The 22225-nt window shown below is 29.1% G+C and overlaps 1 protein-coding gene across 4 annotated transcripts in view; it reads right to left on the minus strand.

Moving 5' to 3' along the window:
* pnut (septin 7-like protein pnut) overlaps positions 1 to 22225 on the minus strand; it is a 200981-nt gene that overhangs the window by 39939 nt on the left and 138817 nt on the right. For all 4 annotated transcript variants that reach the window (XM_075360192.1, XM_075360190.1, XM_075360194.1 and 1 more), the window contains 4 exons: positions 18684 to 18924; positions 15392 to 15614; positions 11026 to 11215; positions 7249 to 7414 (listed from right to left, as the gene is read on the minus strand). In XM_075360192.1, coding sequence (XP_075216307.1) covers positions 7249 to 7414; positions 11026 to 11215; positions 15392 to 15614; positions 18684 to 18924 — 820 coding nt within the window. The remainder of the gene's footprint in view (positions 1 to 7248; positions 7415 to 11025; positions 11216 to 15391; positions 15615 to 18683; positions 18925 to 22225) is intronic.

Here is a 22225-nt window from a genome sequence, read left to right on the forward strand (position 1 = left end):
ACTAATGTTCAAAGTGTTATATTGTTACATTAATACATTTTATGCAACTATATATAACACTATTCAAATTCTAATAACTAAAATCAGCAAAACAATTGTTTAACTACAAAAAAATTCCATACTATGGTTTTCTTCTAGTTTGTGTTGTGCAATGGAAACTATTTTTGTAATTGATATTTGTTAATATATATAATTTTTTAAATTATAGTTTAGCTAGAAATTACATAATTAATAATGTAGTTGGGAACGATTATATTAATATGGTTATGAGCTGGGCTCAAAATCTGCTGAAATGTGTTATTCAGTGAAGAAATAACATGTATTATGAGAAAAGTTCCCTCACTTATAACATGCACTATTCAATTATTAAATAAAATATATTAATTGTTACAAGCATGCTCAATAATAAGTTATCACCACAAAAGGCATTTACAAGATATTCAAATTTACATACCACATCATTCATTATATGATCTTTATATACCAAGCACTATTAGTTTATACCAATCTACATTACATATATATCTTTTATTTATTTTAAATAACTGTAGACAAAACTTAGTTAAATGATGGGCTGAGATGCTACCACTCTGCCAAAAAAAGATTGGCATTTAATAGATTACATAAATACAATAACCTGATCGAACATTCAAGGTTCACCTGACATAAAAAATATCAGCTGTTTAAAAGAACTTCCAGAACAGCATACTATGCAAGACTTTTATTTCCTGAAGGTGTAAAACTGGCCTTATTCCACTTGAGGTATAAACCGTACAAATTCTTGCGCAAGTTGAATAGGTTAAATCAAGCAAAACCAATGTCACATTCCATATTAGTGGCAGACTGGTGGAAGTTTTGACTGATGGTTTGCAAAATCGCATTAATAATCTTGCTTGCAAGGAGATACATAAAAATTTGGGAAATTTCTGAAATTTGTAATAAAAGTAACAGCAATGTCCATTCGATTATCTGATAATTGAATTACTGCAAAATATGTTTACAGTGGGTACTGAGACAGTGGCCTTCACGTTTGTATGGAACTTGAACAATAAATTTTAGTAGAAGCTAACGCTCAATTAAAAAGTATTATAACTTGTGATGAAACTTGGATTCATTATTTTGAGCCAGAATCCAAATTTCATGGTACAGAATGGAAACATTTTGAGTTCATTCACCAGGAAAAAACTCACTTGATTGGTCCAGTGGTTTATTTACCTATCTCTTTTCTTTCTATGAGAAAATTACCAATAAAGTTGAACATGAAGAACTGTGAAATTTCACTTATGGTAATTATGACACATCCTGTGTCAAGATTGTACCAATTTCACTTAAGGAAAAAGACTATTGCTTTGATGATCAGTGGTGAATAGGAGAAATGCTAGATATCAGCCTAAAAAATGACGATGTGCAGGTTCATTTTTTCCACCCAGCTGGATCATGTACATCATTTCAAGTCTCAACAAAAAAAAGTTATTTATATATAAATAAATAAAATACAACTTACCAACAATTCATCCGCAGTCTCTTTTCTAGTACTTTTGGTCATTTGACGGTGCTCAGGAAAAGTCATAACTGGTCATCATTGTTATGTAAGAAGATCGCAATTTTATTAATTATTTGCTTAAATAAAATATTGTCTTCGAATGGGGTCTGTTCATTGATTAATTTATTGTTATAATAGTATACATTGGATTTTTCAAGGATACTGGTTTTATAAAAGTTGTTTGAAATATCTTATATTTTAATAAAATTATATTTTGTAATATGTATTTAGCATAATTTGATTTTTCCAAGAATCCTTTCTTTATATGGTTAATGTGCTCTTTGGCTTTAACAGAAAAAGAACGGGTTGGTCATACCTATATATTCCAAATGGCAGTCCTCACATTTCAGACTATAAACTTGTTTATCTAAGATATTTATATTTTTGGAGTTTGCTATTTTAGTATGATCATTACTGTTTATAAAATTTATTATTTTATTGTTGGTGATGTAAGTTGTCTTTAGATTACAGGTTTTATAGATTTTATCAAAATATTTATAAAATGGGTTAATTTTTAAAGTATAATTTATTGATCAGTTGTTCATCGCAACCATTTAGTACTGTTATATTCTTTACTTCGGAATTTAGTTTTAAATTGTTTGTCTGAAATATTTAATAGCTCTATAAATTAGAGAATTAAAAGCTGTCATTTTTTGACTACATGATGAGATGAATCAGCTTGTATTACAGTGTTATATTGTGTTGCTTTTCTATAAATATCAATTTCTAAAGTATTATTAAAATTTTTTTCAATGATCATATATAAATAATTAATTCTATTATTGTTAATTTCATGATTTATTGCATTAATTTTATTAAAAATTATATTTATGTCATTATCCGTATCTTGATTAAAAATAATTAAAATATCATATCTTTTATATAAAAGAATTAGCTGATTTTTAAAAATGTTCATATCTTTTAAGTCTATGATTATAAGTTTAGTTGACCTACTCATTTTAATTTTATCGATGATATTTATTAATTCAAAACTATTTTTAGGTTGTATTTATTATTTAAATTAATGCTTTCCTTCAATTTTTTAGCTAGAAATTTGTTGTTTATATGTGGATGAACTGATGAAATTTATGACTGGATATATTGGGAAACCTTCTTTATGTATTTTGGGTAAGGAATGTTATTATAAAGGAATTGTTATTTTTTAGTTTAGTTTTAGTTTACTAAAATAAACAAGTCAACTAAACTCATAACCATGGACACAAAAGATATGTACACTAATACTGATACAAAAGAAACTATAAACATTATATATAACCAATTATCTACACCAAATTTACTTACCGAATGGATAAATGAAATAATCGACTTAATTAAACATCCTCTAATTGTAACTACTTTAAATTCAACAATAAATACTACCAGAAAGAAAAAGGACTTATTATGGGATCACCTCTCTCAGCCATCATGGCAGATATTTACATGGATGAGTTTGAAAATACATTTTTACCTAATATTTTTTAAAATCAGCAAATTCTTTTATATATATGAGATACAACGATGATATTTTAATTACTTTTAATCAAAATGCAGATGACATAAATATAATTTTTAATAAAATTAATGCAATAAATCACAACATAAATTTCACAATAAATCATAAAATTAACAATAGTATTAATTACACTGATAGACAAAAAAAAATTTTTATGTTTCTCTAAATGTGTTACTATTTCTTAAATCACCTTTTAGTTTTAAATAAATTACGCTTAAAAAAAAATTAAAGAAAAATGTAGTTAAAATCTATAACATTTATGATTTTGCATGGCTATAACTATGTTAGAATGATTTCACTGATGCTTTTCTTTTATAAATAGCTTCAGGCACATCACAAATTAATGTCCAATAGTAATTGGCTAGCATATTAGTATTTCATTTCCCTTTATAGCAGCTTTACATCACTGAAATGTCTTGGTGGAAACGTTCACCATGTTTGTCACTTAAGTATCCATGGTTGTCCAGTAAAAATTCCAGATGTGAGTGGAGGAAAGATATTGTCAAAGACATATTATATCCCATGGCTCTGTATGAAGTAAGAAGTTGATTAACATTATCGTGGTAAATGTTAGATTTTTGTTGGCCAAGAAAATTTTTGCAAAAATCTTTAAATGAAGCCCAATCTGTACTTTCTACATTATTTAACATTGAGTTAAAAACATCATCTTTGACCAACTCTCTTATTTGAGGACCAACAAATATTCCTTCTATAATTTTTCTTCACTTACATTCAGAAATTTCTGCCTGATATACAAAAATCTGGGACTATCCTTCTTCATTGCTTTTACAAAATTTTTCATTAGTCCTAGTTTAATATAGTGAGAGGGTAAAAATATTTTTTTGGGTTCAACTAAGGGCTCATGAATAACAGTTTTCCCATTTGGAGTTAAGTTGCCTCATTTCTTCCACTCTTTGGTAACATAATGTTTATCCCTAGTTCGGCTGTCCCATTCGCAAAGAAAACACATGTACTTAGTAGAAGTCGAACAAAATAACTATAACTTTCAAATGATGACATATGTTCCAGCAATGCTTTTTATCATTTATTTTTTCAAGAACATCTTTCATCACATTGTATGTCTTTCAAATTAATACCATAAGCTATTGGTATAGAAGGATATTTGTTACCGTTGTGTAGTAGAACCACTTTTAAACTATACTTGGACGAATCTATGAAAAGACGTCAGTCCTCAGGTTTATGTACTTGTCCTAAGTGCAACATAAGCTCATCAATATTTGTGCAATAAACCAAATTATTTTCATCAAAGTTCTTTTGTCGGCTTCGAAAGCCCAAAATTTTTATATATTTTTTAAGTAAATTCCTACCTTGCAATCTTGATCCTAACAGTTCAGTTTGATTTTTTGATAAATTTATATCCCTAACAAAGTCATTTAATTAACTTTGTGATATAAGATGTGGTTTAATAGAAGATAGATTTTTTGATAAATTTCAGAAGACAACAATATCAAAATTATTGCTGTTTTCTTCAGTATTGCCTGATTCTTCATCGCTGCTTTTGAAACATACATTCACGGGTAGCTCAGGACCTAGAATAATTAATTTCACTGTGAGGTACAGGCCTGATTGCAGATTGCAATGAAGGATATTTTACAGTAAGTTTAGATTTTTTAGAAATTCCAGGCACACTTGTTAAACAAAAATATCAATTATTACATGATCCTTTGGTTCATGCCAAACCATAGGTATACCAAATGGCAAAGCCTTCCGTGTAACTTTCAGCCATCCTTTTAAATATATAGAACAATTAGTGCATACTATATGAGGAGCCCATGTCTGATCCTGATCACCAATTTTACACTGAAAGTGCAAATGATATGCTAAACTCACCACATATATAACAAAAGGCAACTACATCATTTATACAATTTCGAGGCATTATGACACTGCACTGTTAACAAACTTAAGACAGCAATAAGACTGAACAAAATTAATTCATTCCTAGATCCAATGCTTAATGCAAACAACACAGCTGTGTTTTCAGCTACATGTTTTCACCTACAGACAAGATTCATCTTGTCCATGAAGACCTCACACTTCAGTATTAGATATGATGTCATAATATGTGACTATGATATGATTTAATTCGTTGTCTAGTATTTATTTATAGCTTAAAAATTATGTTAAAAAGTTACAACAATAAGAAATGAGCTAACAAAATAAAATATAGGAGCTTAAAATGTTAACTATATGTTGAAAAATTCCTTTAATTAAAATTTAAAAGAGCTATTAAACATCTACAATTTAAAACTAAATTCCGAAATAAATATTATAAAGAATATAACAGTATTAAATACTTTGTGAACAACTGATCAATAAATTATACTTTAAAATTAAAAATAAAATATACATATAAAAGACAACATAAAATTATCACAACTTACACCACTAACAATAAAATAATACATTTTATAAACAATAATGATCATACTAAAATAACAAACCCCACAAATATAAATATCTTAGATAAACAAGGAGTCTATATTCTGAAATGTGAGGACTGCCATTTGGAATACATAGATGTGACCAACCATTCTTTTTCTAAAAGAACCAAACAGTACATTAACAACATAAAGAAAGGATTCTTGGATAAATCAAATTATGCGAGACACATATTACAAAATAAAAATAACTACAATCCCAATAGTTTTATTAAAATATTAAATATTTCAAACGACTTTTATAAAACCAGTATCCTCAAAATATTCAATATATAACAATAAACTAATCAGTGAACAGACTGGATTCGAGGACATTATTTTATTTAAACAAATAATTAATAATTATCAGGACATAACAACTGCAACCTTCTTACATAACAGACATGACTAACTTAGTACTATGATTACCAGTTGTTATGATTTTAATATTTTAAAAATTTACTTTTTACATAATCTAATTTTAATGATAAAATTGAAGAATAACTTTTCCTGAGGCTGGTTGAATGACCGAAAGTACTAGAAAAGAGACTGCAGACGAATTGTTGGTAAGTTTGTATTTAATTTATTTATATATAAATAATATTATTCACCAACTGTTAACAGAAGCGATATCACAGCAGTTTGTTAACCATACTAAATAATAAACTTTCATTCCTATAAAAATGGGCTATTTCATTGAAAAATAATTAAAATTTTGCTACTATTTACTTTTTCTTCAATAGTGTTTACAAAAATAAACCAATATAAAAATAAAAATGAATTCTTGAAAAAAGATGTAGGCTACTCATTGAAATCTCAATTTGAGTAAGTTTTACAAGTATTTTTGAATCGAAAGTGTATTAGGTTACTAATTTAATTATCATTAAATTACGACATCATTAATGATTTAAAAAAAATTATTTTAAAAATATTGAAAACATCAACTTCAACAACATAACCTAAAATATATAAATTAAAAATAGGTAAGTGCACGGCAAGAAAACTGGCCACCACAGGTAAAGCGCTTAAATAAAAAAGTTTTACAGTGTTGAAACATGTAGGAAAAAGTGGGTAAGTTTCAATTTTTTTTTTGAACTGGTCAAGCAACCATCTTATGGTTTTTTTGGCTCAGGCAATAAGATGAACAATTCTTTATTATAGTAATAAGAAAGCTCACAGAAAGGTGGATAACTGCTGTGCTGAAATGAAATATAGCTGAGGACTATGTAGAAAAAAGTTTCTTTAATTATTGAACAATCCTTGTACATAATACATTTCCAAGTAAATGATCTCCAACGAATACAGCCTTCAATCAGATAAACTAGAAAATGACTCATACTGGAGTGAAGAATTTTAATTAATAAATGATAAAAATGATCAAAAACCCACCAGCCAAGTAGAATTAAAACAAAACACTTATTCAATAGTTATTTTACTTAACTTATTTAAGAATAAAGAAATTTCATTTATAAAAAAAAAGGTAAAGTGATTATGATTAAACTGTAAACTACTTAACTACTTGTTAAGTAAATATTTAAATAATTAAAATACATTGAAAACTCACAATTGTAACTAACATGTATTGATTATAAAGTGTTAGTTAAGAAGTAAACAAATTTTTATGTTATCTTTTTATTGCTTAAAAAAAATTTTGATGTATATTTTTAATTATTTTATTACAGATTTTTTTAGTATTATATTTCCCATTATATAAAACATAAATTTAAAAATAAAGGAATGTAATTACTGACTTGTTAGAATTGCGAACAGGTTGGCCATCTTGTCCAAGGCCTGCTAATGTGCGACACCTATAGTTTTCATAATGAACATTGTTTGTAACATCCTTCAAGTCTTGAAGATGTGTACGAATTAGCATATCTCTAAGTGCTATAAAATCATTATGATCAAGATTTTCAACTGAAAAAAAAAAATTAGTAAAATATACAAATTACAAAATAAAATTTATGAATTACTATGAAAATAAATCAGATATTCTAAATAATACATTAAAATAAAACAGAAATATTTTTTTTAGCTTACTGTAATACTGTACCTCAATCGGTAAAATCTGATAAAACTGTTGAATAAAATAAAGAAGTTGGTTTCTGAAAAACTTGCCAACTAACCTAGCCTCATATTTATTGCACTGATATAAATTATTTTTGTAATAGTGTTCACCGACAACATAATGCTGATAAATATTATTAAAAGTGATTTCTCACAACTGGAAAATCAACAGGAGAAAATTAAATTAAAAAAAATTGTGTAATATGAATTCATAATTTAATTGCAAGCTGAATTACGAGTTAATAAAAAAATTCTTGGCCTGACAAAGAAATACAACATTTTTCAAAATTTTTTTATTTTTCAATTCAATATATTTAGATGAATGACTTCTCAACTTTGTAATACCTCAACGTAGTTTGATTTGTACAACTCTGCAAAATAAGCAGTTGTCTAAGTTTTGATCCCATTATTTGAAGTAAATCTTTGTCCAGTGAGCTATTTCTTAAGGTTTGGAAAGAGGAAGTAATTGTTGGAAGCCACATCCATCTAATACATGCATATGGAAGAACTTCAAAGTAGGTCGTGAAATTTTGCACCTACAACTTGAGATGTGAATGCAGGCACATTATTGCAATGAAACACAATAACTGGTCACTTTCTTTTTGGCCAGATGTGAATGTTTAGCCTGAATAGAATCCATCAATTGGCAGAGTAATGAAACATAATTCTCCTCGGTGATGATACTGCCTTTTTCCAGGTAATCTATGAGTACCACACCACCAGAATCCAAAAAAAAATCAATTAAACACTCGCATCTGAAACTTTGGAGCAGACCACTCACTTAAAGGTATACACTTGAAAAATATCATAATCATCGGATCATACTTGCATATTTCTGTGTCAGACTGAAAACCTTCTGAATAACCTGGTAACTGATAAAAATGTAGATTGTGGGCAATTTTGTGAGTGTTCCTAAGAACTAAATTATGTAAATGTTTATAGAAAAGAATAGTTTTTTAAAAACAATAATCAGACTTCAAAAAGTGAATAAATTCAATATTCAGTTCTTTAAATTTTAACTTCAAGTTAGCATGAAATTAAAATAACTCAACTGTGAGCAATATAACTTACCAATTCTTAATTCGGCACTGATTTCAGTAACTCAATATTTATAAGAGAAGTAAATATTATTTTTTACAGTTTACAGCATTTTCTGAAATTGGATTTATACTACTTTTTATTTTAGATTATACTGTTATATTTTCATTCAAAATGAAGGGTAAGATTACAAAAACATTGCCTATAACAAAAAATTGATTCAACACATAAATCATTAAATTTTCAATATTCTCCTGTAACATTTCACAGATCTCTATATTTTTTTCTCAATCTGCTTTTCTATCATCCATCACACAATCATGAAGTGCTACAATCCACATTTTTAAAGAAAATCCTTTTAAACCTTAAATCTACATTCAATATTACCAGACTTTATGTTTTTTGCACAAACCTTTTTGATCTCCAACCTTACTTAGTTCATCCTTTACAATTCTCTAATAGCAAAATTCTATACCTCCAGTACTTCCTGTTACTCAACATTATAACACTCTTGGTGGTCTTTAATCATAAATTATTGCTTTAGTCTTTGTTGATAAAAAAAAAGTAAACGAATCCAGTTATCTTATGGGAAAAATTGTTTAATATTGTGTAAATAGCACAAATCCTGGTGCAATATTTTATACAGATGGCTGTAAACACGATTATGTTGGTTGTTGTTTGGCCTCTCCAGCATCATCAGTGTTTTCGTTGCAGAACTGTATGCTATTAACAAGACCTTAAATACAGTTAGCCCAACGTTTTGTCACATGTTTGCTCAGATTCCATGAGTGCCTTACATGTGATTAGTGATATGTACTCTCAGACATCCTGTTGTTTGTGAACAGACACCTGTGAAATGACTCGTGTAATGAAACTATGATCTTCTGTTGGATCTCTAATCATATTGGAATTTCAGACAATAAGCAGGCTAATTGTGTGGCAAAAGGGGCCTGTTTGTAGCCGTTTTTGATTAATCGTGTTGTTTCATATGATCTTGTCTGTTTCCGAAGAGGGTGATTCATGATGAGTAGAAAAGTGAAAGGAATGCTACCATCAATAAACTTTGTCCTGTTGAGAATGCTGTGTCACCATGGAGCTCTTCATGTAGGAGAACTGTTGAGAGGAGATTTATTTGTTGTTTAAAAATGGGTACACTACATCCTGTGGATGGTATAATGGTACCTTACATCCTTATGGATTGTGTCTGTTATCTGGCATTGCGTTGGAACTTTAAACTAGGGACTAATACCTGAAATATCTTACGCAACAATGTATTGACGTTATAGAATATCTTACAATCTCTTAAGGCAGTACATCTGGATTCAAAAATTAATTTATTGATATCTTTTATTGTCTATTTATGCCATTTGGTATATGCTAGATGATAATTTTGTTCTTTTTAACATTATACGTCACTGAGGTTTTATTTTGTTTTCCCATTCATCATTGGTGTCTGCCATTTATGCTGTGTTTTTATAATACTGTTGTTTAGATTTTAAGTTAATTGTTAATATTTATCTGTTTACTATATAATATAGTAACTGGGGGCTGATGACAACACTTCATTTTGTGCCCAGGAAAAAAGTTAAATACGATTCCTTTCTACATAACTACAAATGGTATGTATGTGGCTTTATTTTTTTTAAGTATGCCTTCTAAGAGTCTGAAAACCAAATCTGCCTCTTGTACAATGTTCTTCTGAAACCTAACTGGTTCCAACTAGTAAATCTTCTAGCACACATTCCATTCATCTGTATGTAATCTTACAGGGGCAGGCAGTCATGCTTATAACAAAGTTTATCTGTTATAGCTGACCTCCAATCACCCTGCAAAAGTGTGGTAGGAGGGGAGAACCCTACTTTAAATCCAAAATGACAGCTTCCAACTTGGCCCCATTTCTGAGTAAACAGCATTTAAAAATTTTCAAGTGATTTAAGTATTATTTGAATATGTACAGTCAAAGCACAGAAGTAGACAAATGTTCTAGTCTCAGGTTCAAGTGTCTGTGTCAGATTTTTAGAACTTTTACCTTTTCTTACATATACTACTATAGATGATTTTCTATTCTGTAATACTTATATTTATATGAACCTGGAAAAACCTATTTGAATTTCATGTTTTCCGATTATTAATTTATTTCAATATAACAATTATCAACCTAAAAATCTTTAGGAAGAAGTGAGAATAAGGTCAAACTGGGAATGAAGGATTTACAATTAGGTAACAAACAGATTTTGTTTCATAAAACTTGAAAAATAATCAAAAAGTTTGAGTCTCAGTATCCATTTTTTTTTTAACTTTTACCTCTTCCTTTAATACTTCTCAAAAATTTACTACTTGCACTATGTAATTTTTTCACTGAAAAAATAAAAAATACCATAAGATGAAAGATGACAAGATACCAAACAGTAAGTATTTCTTACCTTCTGCGATTCCCCATGGATATTTTCTTCCTCTAACTTTCTTTCCATCAATCTCTACAGTTGTATTTGAACCTACAACTGCAAATGGTACTCTTTCACGTAAAGTTTTATGAAGTTTAGCTTCTTCTTCATCTTCAGTTTCTGGGAATTCATAGATCTTAATTTTGTGTTGAGCTATTTCATTTAATATCTGAAATAATAAGAAAGACAAGTTTCGGAAATCTTAAACTGTTGTTTTAAACAATTATTCTAAACTATTTTAACTTTAGGATACTTTTATGATTTTCTGTAAAAACTGATTAATGAAAATCAATAACGAAAATTAAATTTTTCTAAGCCAAAATTTAAATAAATAAAACCCACAATGATACGGCTAATAAGTTAAAAAAGTAATTATTCTGTTTTTAAACAGGCATTATAAAAATTCGCACCTAAAATTATTACAATTAGTGTCAAGATTTATAATTACACTTAATTAAAAAAACTCAACTTGCACAAAAGGGAATTTTTCATATAAGTTACATCTTTGAATTAATGTAATGTGATTTCCAATAGAAATAAAATTTACAAATTAATAAGCAGGCTGTTTTTTTATCACATTTTTGTCAAACTGGAGTTAAAAATGATTTTATCATAATATTAATTTTAATAAATAAAGAAGACTACAAATAAAAACATTTTATGTTATATAAAATGATTTCATTATTAATTTTAGACAGGATTATAACAGTAAAATAATAACATTTCTAACTTAAAAAAAATCCATTTTGTATACAAAAAAGGTTACAAATTAAAAAAACCTGAAACCTCTTTGTTGCTAATCCAGAACAATATTGTATACAGCTCATTTTTTTATTTGTCTTTCTTAAAACTATTATTTTTTTAATTATTTATCAATATTAATATAAACCTGCAAAAGATGACTATTTAAACAAATTATTATATTTTGTTGTTTTTAAAGACTACGTAAGTGGTAATGAGATGTAAAAACATAGGAAAAAGGTTAATTAGAACTAAAGATACTCTCCACTAAAATTAGGGAGATATATTGAAATCACTGGCAGCTCTGAAAAAAAAAAAAAATTCTTTATATTAAGATATCAGTTGTATAAATGTTGAGCAGCTCCTTCCAAAACAAAACTAAACCTAACAATTAGAATAAATAATGAAGATAATTAAAAACTTAATAGAATGATTTTTTTTAACAAAAAGAAAAAAATTATTATCTTGTGTTAGACACAGCCACACGGCTGCTATTTGTACGAGGGTTATTTTTTTTCAAGGTCTGATCGGTCACAAAATTAAAACCACAGTTAAAATAAAAAATTTTTTATTTATAACAAGTACTTAGATAGTTACGCTATTTCTCTACATAGTCGCCACTCTGATTTAGACATTTGTCGTAGCGTGGTACCAACTTTCCAATACCCTCGTCATAGAACAGAGCTGCCTGTGTTTTCAGCCATGTTTCTACGCTGGTCTGCAGCTCGATGTCTGTGCCAAAATGTTCTCCTCCTAGCCAGCATTTCATGTGAGCAAAGAGGTGAAAATCGGATGGAGCCAAGTCCGGGCTGTATGGTGGGTGATCAAACACTTCCCAACGAAAACGCTGCAGGAGCTTCTTTGTTACAGCTGCAGTGTGCGGCCGTGCATTGTCATGGAGAAAGACAGTGCCTGATGACAACATTCCTCTCCGCTTATTCTGAACTGCCCTTCGTAGATGTTGAAGAGTCACGCAGTATGAGGCTGCAGTGATGGTCGTGCCACGTTCCATGAATTCCACTAAGAGAACTCCATTCCAGTCCCAGAACACAGTAGCCATACACTTTCTGTTGTAGAAGGTTCGCTTGAACTTGTTTTTTACTGGGAGAATGGGAATGCATCCACTGTTTGGATTGTTCTTTTGTTCATTCAGTTTCGAAATGGACCCATATCTCGTCCCCTGTGACAATTTTGTCCAAAAAATCTTCTCTTTGATTGTGGTAGTGCTGGAGAAACGTTAGGGAGGCGTCCATTTTCATTGTTTTGTGATGGTCGGACAGCATCTTGGGGGAACCCATCTCGCACACAGTTTGCGGTACTGAAGTCTCTCACTCGCAATGGTGTTGAGAGCTGACCTTGAAATTTGAGGAAACGAATCACTCAATACAGAAATTGTGAACCAACGATTTTCTCAAATTGCCTCATCCACTCGCACAACGAGATCGGTTGACACTTGCTTGCATCATGAACATCTGTATGTCATGCTTTAAAGTTCCTGCACCATTGTCGTACTTTGAAGTCACTCATTGAAGTTTCACCATACACATTACTTATTCGTCTATGAATTTCAGCTGCATTACACCCCACAGCCTGAAGAAATTGAATTACCGCAAGCACTTCACACTTGGCAGGAGATGCTATTGCTGTGGACAAGTTTACGTGCTAGCTGCGTGTTCAGAACTAAACAAAGTGATGCAGCGTGATTGAAGGCCATACTAGAGACGCTGCACAACACATATGCGCAAAGGTTCATCCGATTTTTGCACGGGTTTTTATTTCACGACCAATCGGACCTTGAAAAAAAAATAACCCTCATAATAACAATACAGACAGCTGTAGAGTAACTTTCTGATTCTGAAATTAAAAAAATAATGTTATTTCTTTGTATGATGTCCATCTGTATAACCAAAAATTCTGCCTAATTTAATTTTTTTCAACACTGAATTCACATGAATCAGTAACCAATTTTAATCAAAATCTCAATGCTAGTGCACTTTCAGCAATTTGATCAGTTGATAGTGCAAATAATTCTTGTACAATGTCATTTTGTTTTGTGTTCATTTAGCTTCTTTTCTCATATGTACTAACAATGTTTGCCTTTAATTCTTTTTTAAGGACATAATATTGGGGAGGGGGAAATGGACCTTTATTTATGCATACATTGGATAAGTTGTGACATACTTCAAAAGAATAAACACTCTGATTAAATATGGAAAATAACATCTGCCAAATGTTCTCCATGACTCACTCATATGACACATGCATAATCTTTAAACAAAATTTGCAATCACATTTTCATAGACTTGTGGCTCAATTGTTATGATAAATGTTGAATCTCTTCTTTAAGTCCAAGAATGGTTGGTATACATTTGCTATAAATCTTGGACTTTACAAAAATCCCCAGAGATAAAAGCCAAACCCAATAAGATTGCATGACCTTGGTGGCCAACTGTGATCACTATTGCACAAAATTGTTGCCCATAAAATTTCTGCTGTAACAACTCATTGATTTCGTACGCTGCATGACACATGAAACTTGGACGATCGGAGTATCTGAGAAGAAAAGGTTAGAAGCTTTTGAAATGTGGTGCTATAGGAGAATGTTAAAAATCAAATGGGTGGATAAAGTGACAAATGAAGAGGTATTGCGGCAAATAGATGAAGAAAGAAGCATTTGGAAAAATATAGTTAAAAGAAGAGACAGACTTATAGACCACATACTAAGGCATCCTGGAATAGTCGCTTTAATACTGGAAGGACAGGTAGAAGGAAAAAATTGTGTAGGCAGGCCACGTTTGGAATATGTAAAACAAATTGTTAGGGATGTAGGATGTAGGGGGTATACTGAAATGAAACGACTAGCACTGGATAGGGAATCTTGGAGAGCTGCATCAAACCAGTCAAATGACAAGACAAAAAAAAAGAAAAAAGAAAAATAAGTTTTTTCTCAAAGTGTTTAAGAAAGAACATTCAACTTGTAAGAGCATAACACATACTACAAAATGGACAACACACAAAATTTATTTTCTATTTATTCATGGTCAAAAAAAAAATATTTCACTGCAATTTGATTAGTTTAATATTAACAAAAAGTAATCCACAAGTATTACTGACACAGGCTGGCATACTAAAGAGGCAGTATGAAGTGCCACTTCATTAGTCTGTCAAACCACCCCTAGTCTGCCACACCCCAAGTTCATATCTGTTTACAAATACTGAACTTATCTATGAAAGCAAAAAAGGTTGCTACACTGCATAAAAATATTACCATCTCTTTTACTTCCTCAAATTTTTCTAAGTCTGTATAACTAATGAACAAATAGCAGTATGCTACATAAAATTTCTTGAAATTTATTTAAAACAAAGACAACACAAATTCTGATGTTTAGGAACACGTTTATAGATTCAATAAATGATTATAGATATTTTTATGTAAAAAGATATACATGTTCTAACTTACGGCATACTTCTTTCTACTGAAATTAGTTCTGAGTTCAGTGCGTCAGAAAAAAAAAATTATATAACTCTTTCACTTACATATGATACTTGGAAAGAACAATACAAAAGAAACAAGAAGAATCAGAGAAATCTTAGTTGGTAATACCTGTTTTTTAAAATGATTACATTCATCTGGTGTCATAGTATCAGCTTTGGCAATGACAGGGATGATATTAACTTTATCATGCAGACGATGCATGAATTCAACATCAAGAGGTTTAAGGCCATGGCCTGAAGGAGCAACAAAATATAAACAGCAATGAACCCTACTGTCTGGCTGATTTAGTTTCCTATTAACTCTTGATTCAGCATTCAGGTACTCTTCATATCTAAGAAAGAAAAAAAAATCAACAGCAAAAAATTATTTATTTCTGTAGCAATAATAATTAAAGCAGAACAAAAAAGATCTAAAAACAATAAACCAGCAAGCACTTTTTGGGTTATGCACAAGATATAAACTACTCCTTAAAACCTGATAGTTTCACAACACCTGAAATATCTCAGAGACTATCATCCTGAAAATTGGAAGGGTATGAGGTAAAAAAAAAAAATCTAATAGAAGGAAACTTAATAAATTATTTCTTCTTATAAAAATGACTATAATTAAAAAATGCTGGACACAGTTTCACTTCATGCTACTGGGATTTATTAATTTGAAATAATAACAGCAGTCAGTGTCACATTTACAATAATAAATACCTATTTAATTAATGAACTAGCTAATTTATTACAAATGTATACAATGGGGGAAAAATTTATTATCTAATTAGCATGTAATATTTATAATTTAGTGATGACTCATTATTAACAACTGAAAGAGAGGGAATGAGAAATGGAGGAGGTTTACACTAGTACATAGGCAAAAAGATAAAATGATTAGCAAGTAATAAGGAATTAATTTAACATTAATAAAGACTATCAATGTGTAAGAATTACAAACAACAAATATTCTGTGATTTTTTTTGCATTCTTATAAAAACCCGTTTAGAGCCCAATTTTACAGATTAATACAATAAATATGAAAATTAAATGACTAAAAAATTGAAAAACAGAAAATATTTATTCCAACTTTACAGATTTTATGGATTGAATTAAATATATATATATATATATATATATACATGCACTTAATGACAAAAAATATTCTACCCAGTTACCTCTTCTCAATGCCTGCTTCTTACTTATTAAATTTACAAATCAAATTATAATTGTAGATTTACACATTAATGCACCTATAAATGCAATTTTGAAATATTTTTATACTGTATTATACGTTTCATTATATTATTTTCCAAATGCAATATTTAAATTACAATACTACACTTACTTTGCTTATCTATGTAAAAGAAAAACTCATTTAACTAATTATTTAGCATATTTATGTTAAGGCCATAAATCTGACTGAGGTAGTTAATTCCTGCTTGAAAAAAATTCTAGCGTAAAAGTATAAATATATTAAATTGGTGTAGAAGTAAACATTAAAAAAAAACTATGAAACATTTGCACATTTTTAAATAGTTAACATTATATACTATCTAAAACATATAAATTTTATTACAATTCTTGGAGTACTAGAAAATTTAAATGTCTATTATTTGCTATTTTTGCTCCCAAAAAATGTCTTCAAATAACTTACAATTAGTTTTTAACAGAAAAGAAAGAAGTAAACCTGTGGAAAAGAGCCAAATCTGGCCTGATCACAATTTATTTAACCAATTTTTTTTTAAGTTGTCTAAAAATACTTGAATGTTATACACTGATTCATACATTATGTAAATATAATTTTTATGCAAATTAAACCAATTTTACTGAAAAAAAAATCCTGAACATTTTATTTCAATTGTAATACAACAGGTCCAAGAAGAGATGCATTTTATATAATGCATTGAGATAATAAATATAATATAAAAAAAATTTAATTAATATTGGATTTTCACGTCCACATAAACAGAGGTGTTTCTTCAGCAATATTTTGATAAATTTTCAGCCTAGCATCAAAAAGTCATACTGTAAAAAAATGTTTGGTCAAAAGTATTTTATATATGCAGTACATGAAACATAGTAATGAGTTTAAATTTATGTTTTAAGAAAGACGAGTTTAACTGCCTGAAGGAAATAAATAATGTTACAAATGTTGGTAGTGAAAAATTCTTCTTCTTGTTGAGGCATTACTGGATGATTATGAACACAGGTCCCCTTTCGTCAATGGACAATTTGACATTATTATATAATCTGAAGTTTGTATAACTTCAATTTTTATGTAAGTAAAACCAAGAAACCTACTTAAACCATGATAAGGGCTTAATAGTGAAATGAGGAGAAGATAAAATAACAGCATCCTGTAATCTTATCTATTTACAACTAGATTAAAAATGTATAATTTTTTTTAAGGAAAGTTGTTAATGAAAATAATACAACACAGAAACGCAAGGTGTTCAACTTAAAAGAAGGCCTATCACTTAGTTTAATCTATAAATAATAGTTTATTGGCAAAGTCTTATGTAATAATTTACAGGTGTTGAAAATTGAGGAAGTGGATAGCATCACTTGCATTCAGACAAGTGGCATTGTCCTGTTGCAACTAGCAAATCCTGTCATGCTCATCCTCTTGCCGTAAGACTATGAAGCGTTGGATAATTTCTTGGTAGACGAGAGTACCCAGTTTAAAATAAAAACAAGGATCTTATTATTTGTCGCCTTGCAACTGCATACATACACCTAAATTTTTGGGTATAGGGGAGAGATTCAAAGAAAATGTGTGGGTTTTCCGTATTTCAGATCCAGCTGTTCTTACTACTAACATGTCCCGCAAGATATGATCATTTGTGAACATTTCATCTAAAATGCCAATATTGCTTCTAATGAAATTCTTGAACCATTGACTGTAGTGAGTCCTTTTTTAGTATAATCAGTATTAGTTAGCTAATGGAAAATATGCATTTTGTATGGGTAACATTACAGCATTCTCCTCAAGCAGTATAGGCTGTAAGTAGTGAAATATTCTTTTCCTGGCTTAGTCTCCATAAAGATTTATGAAAAGATCTTGTAACTGCCATTTTAATGTTCTGTATGACCTGCATCATTGAAGCTGTTATGGGCATGTTTCTGGTCTAACACCGATGCTGTTTCATGAAATTTTTATAACTTCATAACTCTTTTCAGTGGTGCTTCCTTTTCAAATTTCTCCCTGAACTTTCGCTGACACAACAAGAGATTTCGTCTTTAAATAAGTTTCCATCACGAATACATGTTCTTCAATAGTTAACCGCATTTTAACAAACAACGCACGATTATGCAGCTAAAACATAATGAAGTTGATCAAATATTAAGTTTCTATATAAAAATTCTGAATAATAATGTTATAAATTTATCTTGTAGAAGGCATAAAAATTACTTACCGAGATTCAATATAATCTATGACTGGCTGCCAACAATTTGTATTATCGACTGCATCCCCAAAACCAGGAGTATCAACAACAGTTAAAGTGAGGTTGACTCCATTTTCTTTGAGCAACACTTTGCTAGTCTCAACTTGTACAGTCTTTTTGACACGGTGTGATGGACCTGGATGTTCATTACTGTATACATCTGCGAGGAACATTGAATTTATAAGAGTTGACTTCCCTAACCCTGATTCCCCTATAAAAAATAAAAATGCAACTTTATTAACAAAGCAGTATTGTTTTAAAGGTAGATATATACTTTTATACTTCTAATGAATGTTGAGTAAAATATTAATTGATGAAATCAGAAAATAATTATTAGAATTAATTTTGAAAAAACAAAACATTTTACATAATATTCTATAAAAGCAAGAAAATTTGAAATTAAATAGTAATTAATCTTGCCACTTTAAATGAATCAACAATTAATTCCATTTCATTTCTACATATGAATGTAGATGGATTTAAATACGATGAAAGAATACATTTTTGTAAAGAGAAAGAAAAACCAACGGATTAGAAAAAATATTTTCTGGGTGCAGTGCAATAAATCTTTAGAAATATCATAACTGCAGCAAAAATTTCCCTATTCCAATCATCAGGCTTGGAATCCAACAGAACATTATGGTTTATACATAAACCATAGAACAGTACAGTCTGGGCTAATTCCTACTGGACAAAGTGACAGGCTTATACTGTATATCCATTTTATTATTTTTATCAATCTTTACCGATGCATACTTTTCAATGAAAATGGATGTATAACAGTGTGGGTCATATTTAAATCATGGTTTAAAATGACTATGTTAGGTGACAACTTAAGTATTAGAGGTGTTTAAAAAATGAAAATAAAATATCAAATCTCTACGTTAGTTATTTGTTTTTATAAACAAATAACGGCTCAGCTCTTCAATTTGGCTAATAGGGAATACAAGAATATTTAAATATGATTTTAGCCCATCAAACATGTATTACTGGAAAACTTGTTGGTGTCAATAAACTTATTTTTAAAGTTTTCATCACCTCAAAAACCTTGTTTGTAAAAAAAAAAATAACTGAAAAAATGCAAAAAAACATCTTGGAAATATAATAAACTTCCTTGGCAAATATTATTCATTGCTGTCCAGTGTCTCTGAAAAAAGTACTTAATAACCACATTGCTAATACAGTAAGATTATTTTAGGCATTGGTAAAACCTTTCAAATCAACTATGATTGACAATACTGACATAGACTTATTTTAATCTTCACTTGATTAATTCAATTCCATTTTAGAGCTCAACTTGTTAAAACAAGTTCTAAATTATGAAGAATATTGTATACAAAATCAATAGTAGGTTAATTACTTTTGTTAATCCTCAATATCTAATTTTGATGATAATTGTTTAACAATTAAAACACAGATCTAGTTTTACATTTTTATTTTTTTGTCAAATGGTTTTTGAATTTTTCTCTTTTTCAATTTTACATTAAATAATTTTTTGAACACTTCACTGACCATATACATGCAAATTAATCTGACAATAATTTAATCTCGTTTTTAATTTTCAATACATAAACCATAACAAAAATTCCCTCTACAAGTCGACAAGGCAAAGTTCATATTCGTGGAGGACTGCAGCACTGTTGTTTCTTCTGGCTATAAACAGAGGTGGAGATAGAACAGTACAGTCTGGGCTAATTCCTACTGAACAAAGTGACAGGCTTATCAATTGGTTCAAAGCAAGAAATGTTGTCTGTTTAAAATAGATTAATGTATTTTTTTGAACCTACAGTTTCCTTCTGCTTACAGTAATAACACAATTAAAAATATTCATTTAAATTACTGTATTCATAAATGAAGTAAATTTAATCTCAATTTTAATTAACAAATAAAATTAACCTGCAACTTTTTATACCTAAGAAAAAATAACATTTTGCGATTACATCTTGTTCACACAAAATCAATCTATTATTTTTTCACTTACTGAATTGAAAACCCAAACAAAGATTTTATCATTTTTCCTTGTGTTTCCCTGCAAGTGGTAAAATTCAGTTCCTCGTGACAAAAATTACGTAATTTTCATATAGTATGGTATTTCCTTACAGAATTAAAAATATTTAAGAATTTCTCTTCTAATAACTGTTGAAATCATCTATTTCATATTTATTATGAGTGTATTTCTTTTTTTCTTTGGTGTTTGAATTTGAGAACCACTAGCATCATCTGCTTTATATCTGATTTTCCTGATGTCAATTACTATAGACCAGCTTACGTTTAGCATTGTACAAGCACATTACATTGCTTTCAAATGGGGCACCAATAATCCATTTTTTCTTTGTCTATGAACTTATTAACGTTAAATGTGAGACGATGCACTTGACTGCAAATAGGCTTTCCATGTTCACTTGACTTCTTAACACAACTACTTTTAAGTAAAAACTGTTGCAATTTCTAATGCAAAGAACAGGGAATATTTGTTTTTATTAGTAATAACACGTCTACAAATTACCTTATTTTAAGTAAGACCAAATTGCCTATTTTAATCTTTTAATCCATAATTCTATGACTTACATGTTCTCTGTCACAATGTTGTGTTTTAAAGTACACTGACTAAGAAAGCAATTACTCTTTATTACAAAATAACAGGGAAAAAGATAAAATTCATTATTTAAGCAAAAATAGCCATAATTAAGAAGAAAAACGTATGTCTTATTATTAAAAATTTTTAAATTAAAGTGACATCATTTAATTCATTAATATGAGGTTAATCTAATAAAGCCTAATAAATAATAGAATGTTATGTAAAACTACCATGATAAGCATCTGCATCCACACACAGACAATAATGTTTAAAACAGCAATCTAATCTCATGGCAGAAGTTGCAATTACTTTATTAGTACCACTGGAATGTGACTGAACACAGAAATAGTTTGTTTACTCTCTGAATATGCACCTCGCATTGTCGACTAGTAATTCAATTAACAATACTATTTTTATCAAAATGTAGCCACTTATTTTTGAGATTTCTGGTTTTATTCTAGGTGCAGCTGTTTACTTCTGAATTGAACTGTGTTTTTTTTTTTAATTTTGGCATTGGTACCTCATCAAATATTATGGCAACATTTATTGTTTAAATAATTAATTTCCTCTAAACAAATACATAACTCCTTTAGTGCCAATGAACAGTTTGGTTATTCAGATATCAGAATTCTATTCCAGTAATATCCAAACCCATTTATGTTGGGCATTTAATCACTGATCAAATATTAATAGTAAAATAATTAACAATTAATTAACTAAATAACTGAGCTATATAAATTACTATATGATTAACAGCTCTACATAAATTAATGAGTATACTAATCTAACACTCACTACATATTAATTAGCATTCACTAAAGTGTTGAAATATCTTATTTTATAAATAAGTTATAAAACTTCTTTACTAGTTCAATGAATTATTATTTTTTAAATAACTTAGTGAAACTTAATTTCATTAATCTTATTTAAAACA

The sequence above is a fragment of the Lycorma delicatula genome, chromosome 3 (genome assembly GCF_047948215.1).
Source record: "Lycorma delicatula isolate Av1 chromosome 3, ASM4794821v1, whole genome shotgun sequence".
Lineage (NCBI taxonomy): Eukaryota > Metazoa > Arthropoda > Insecta > Hemiptera > Fulgoridae > Lycorma > Lycorma delicatula.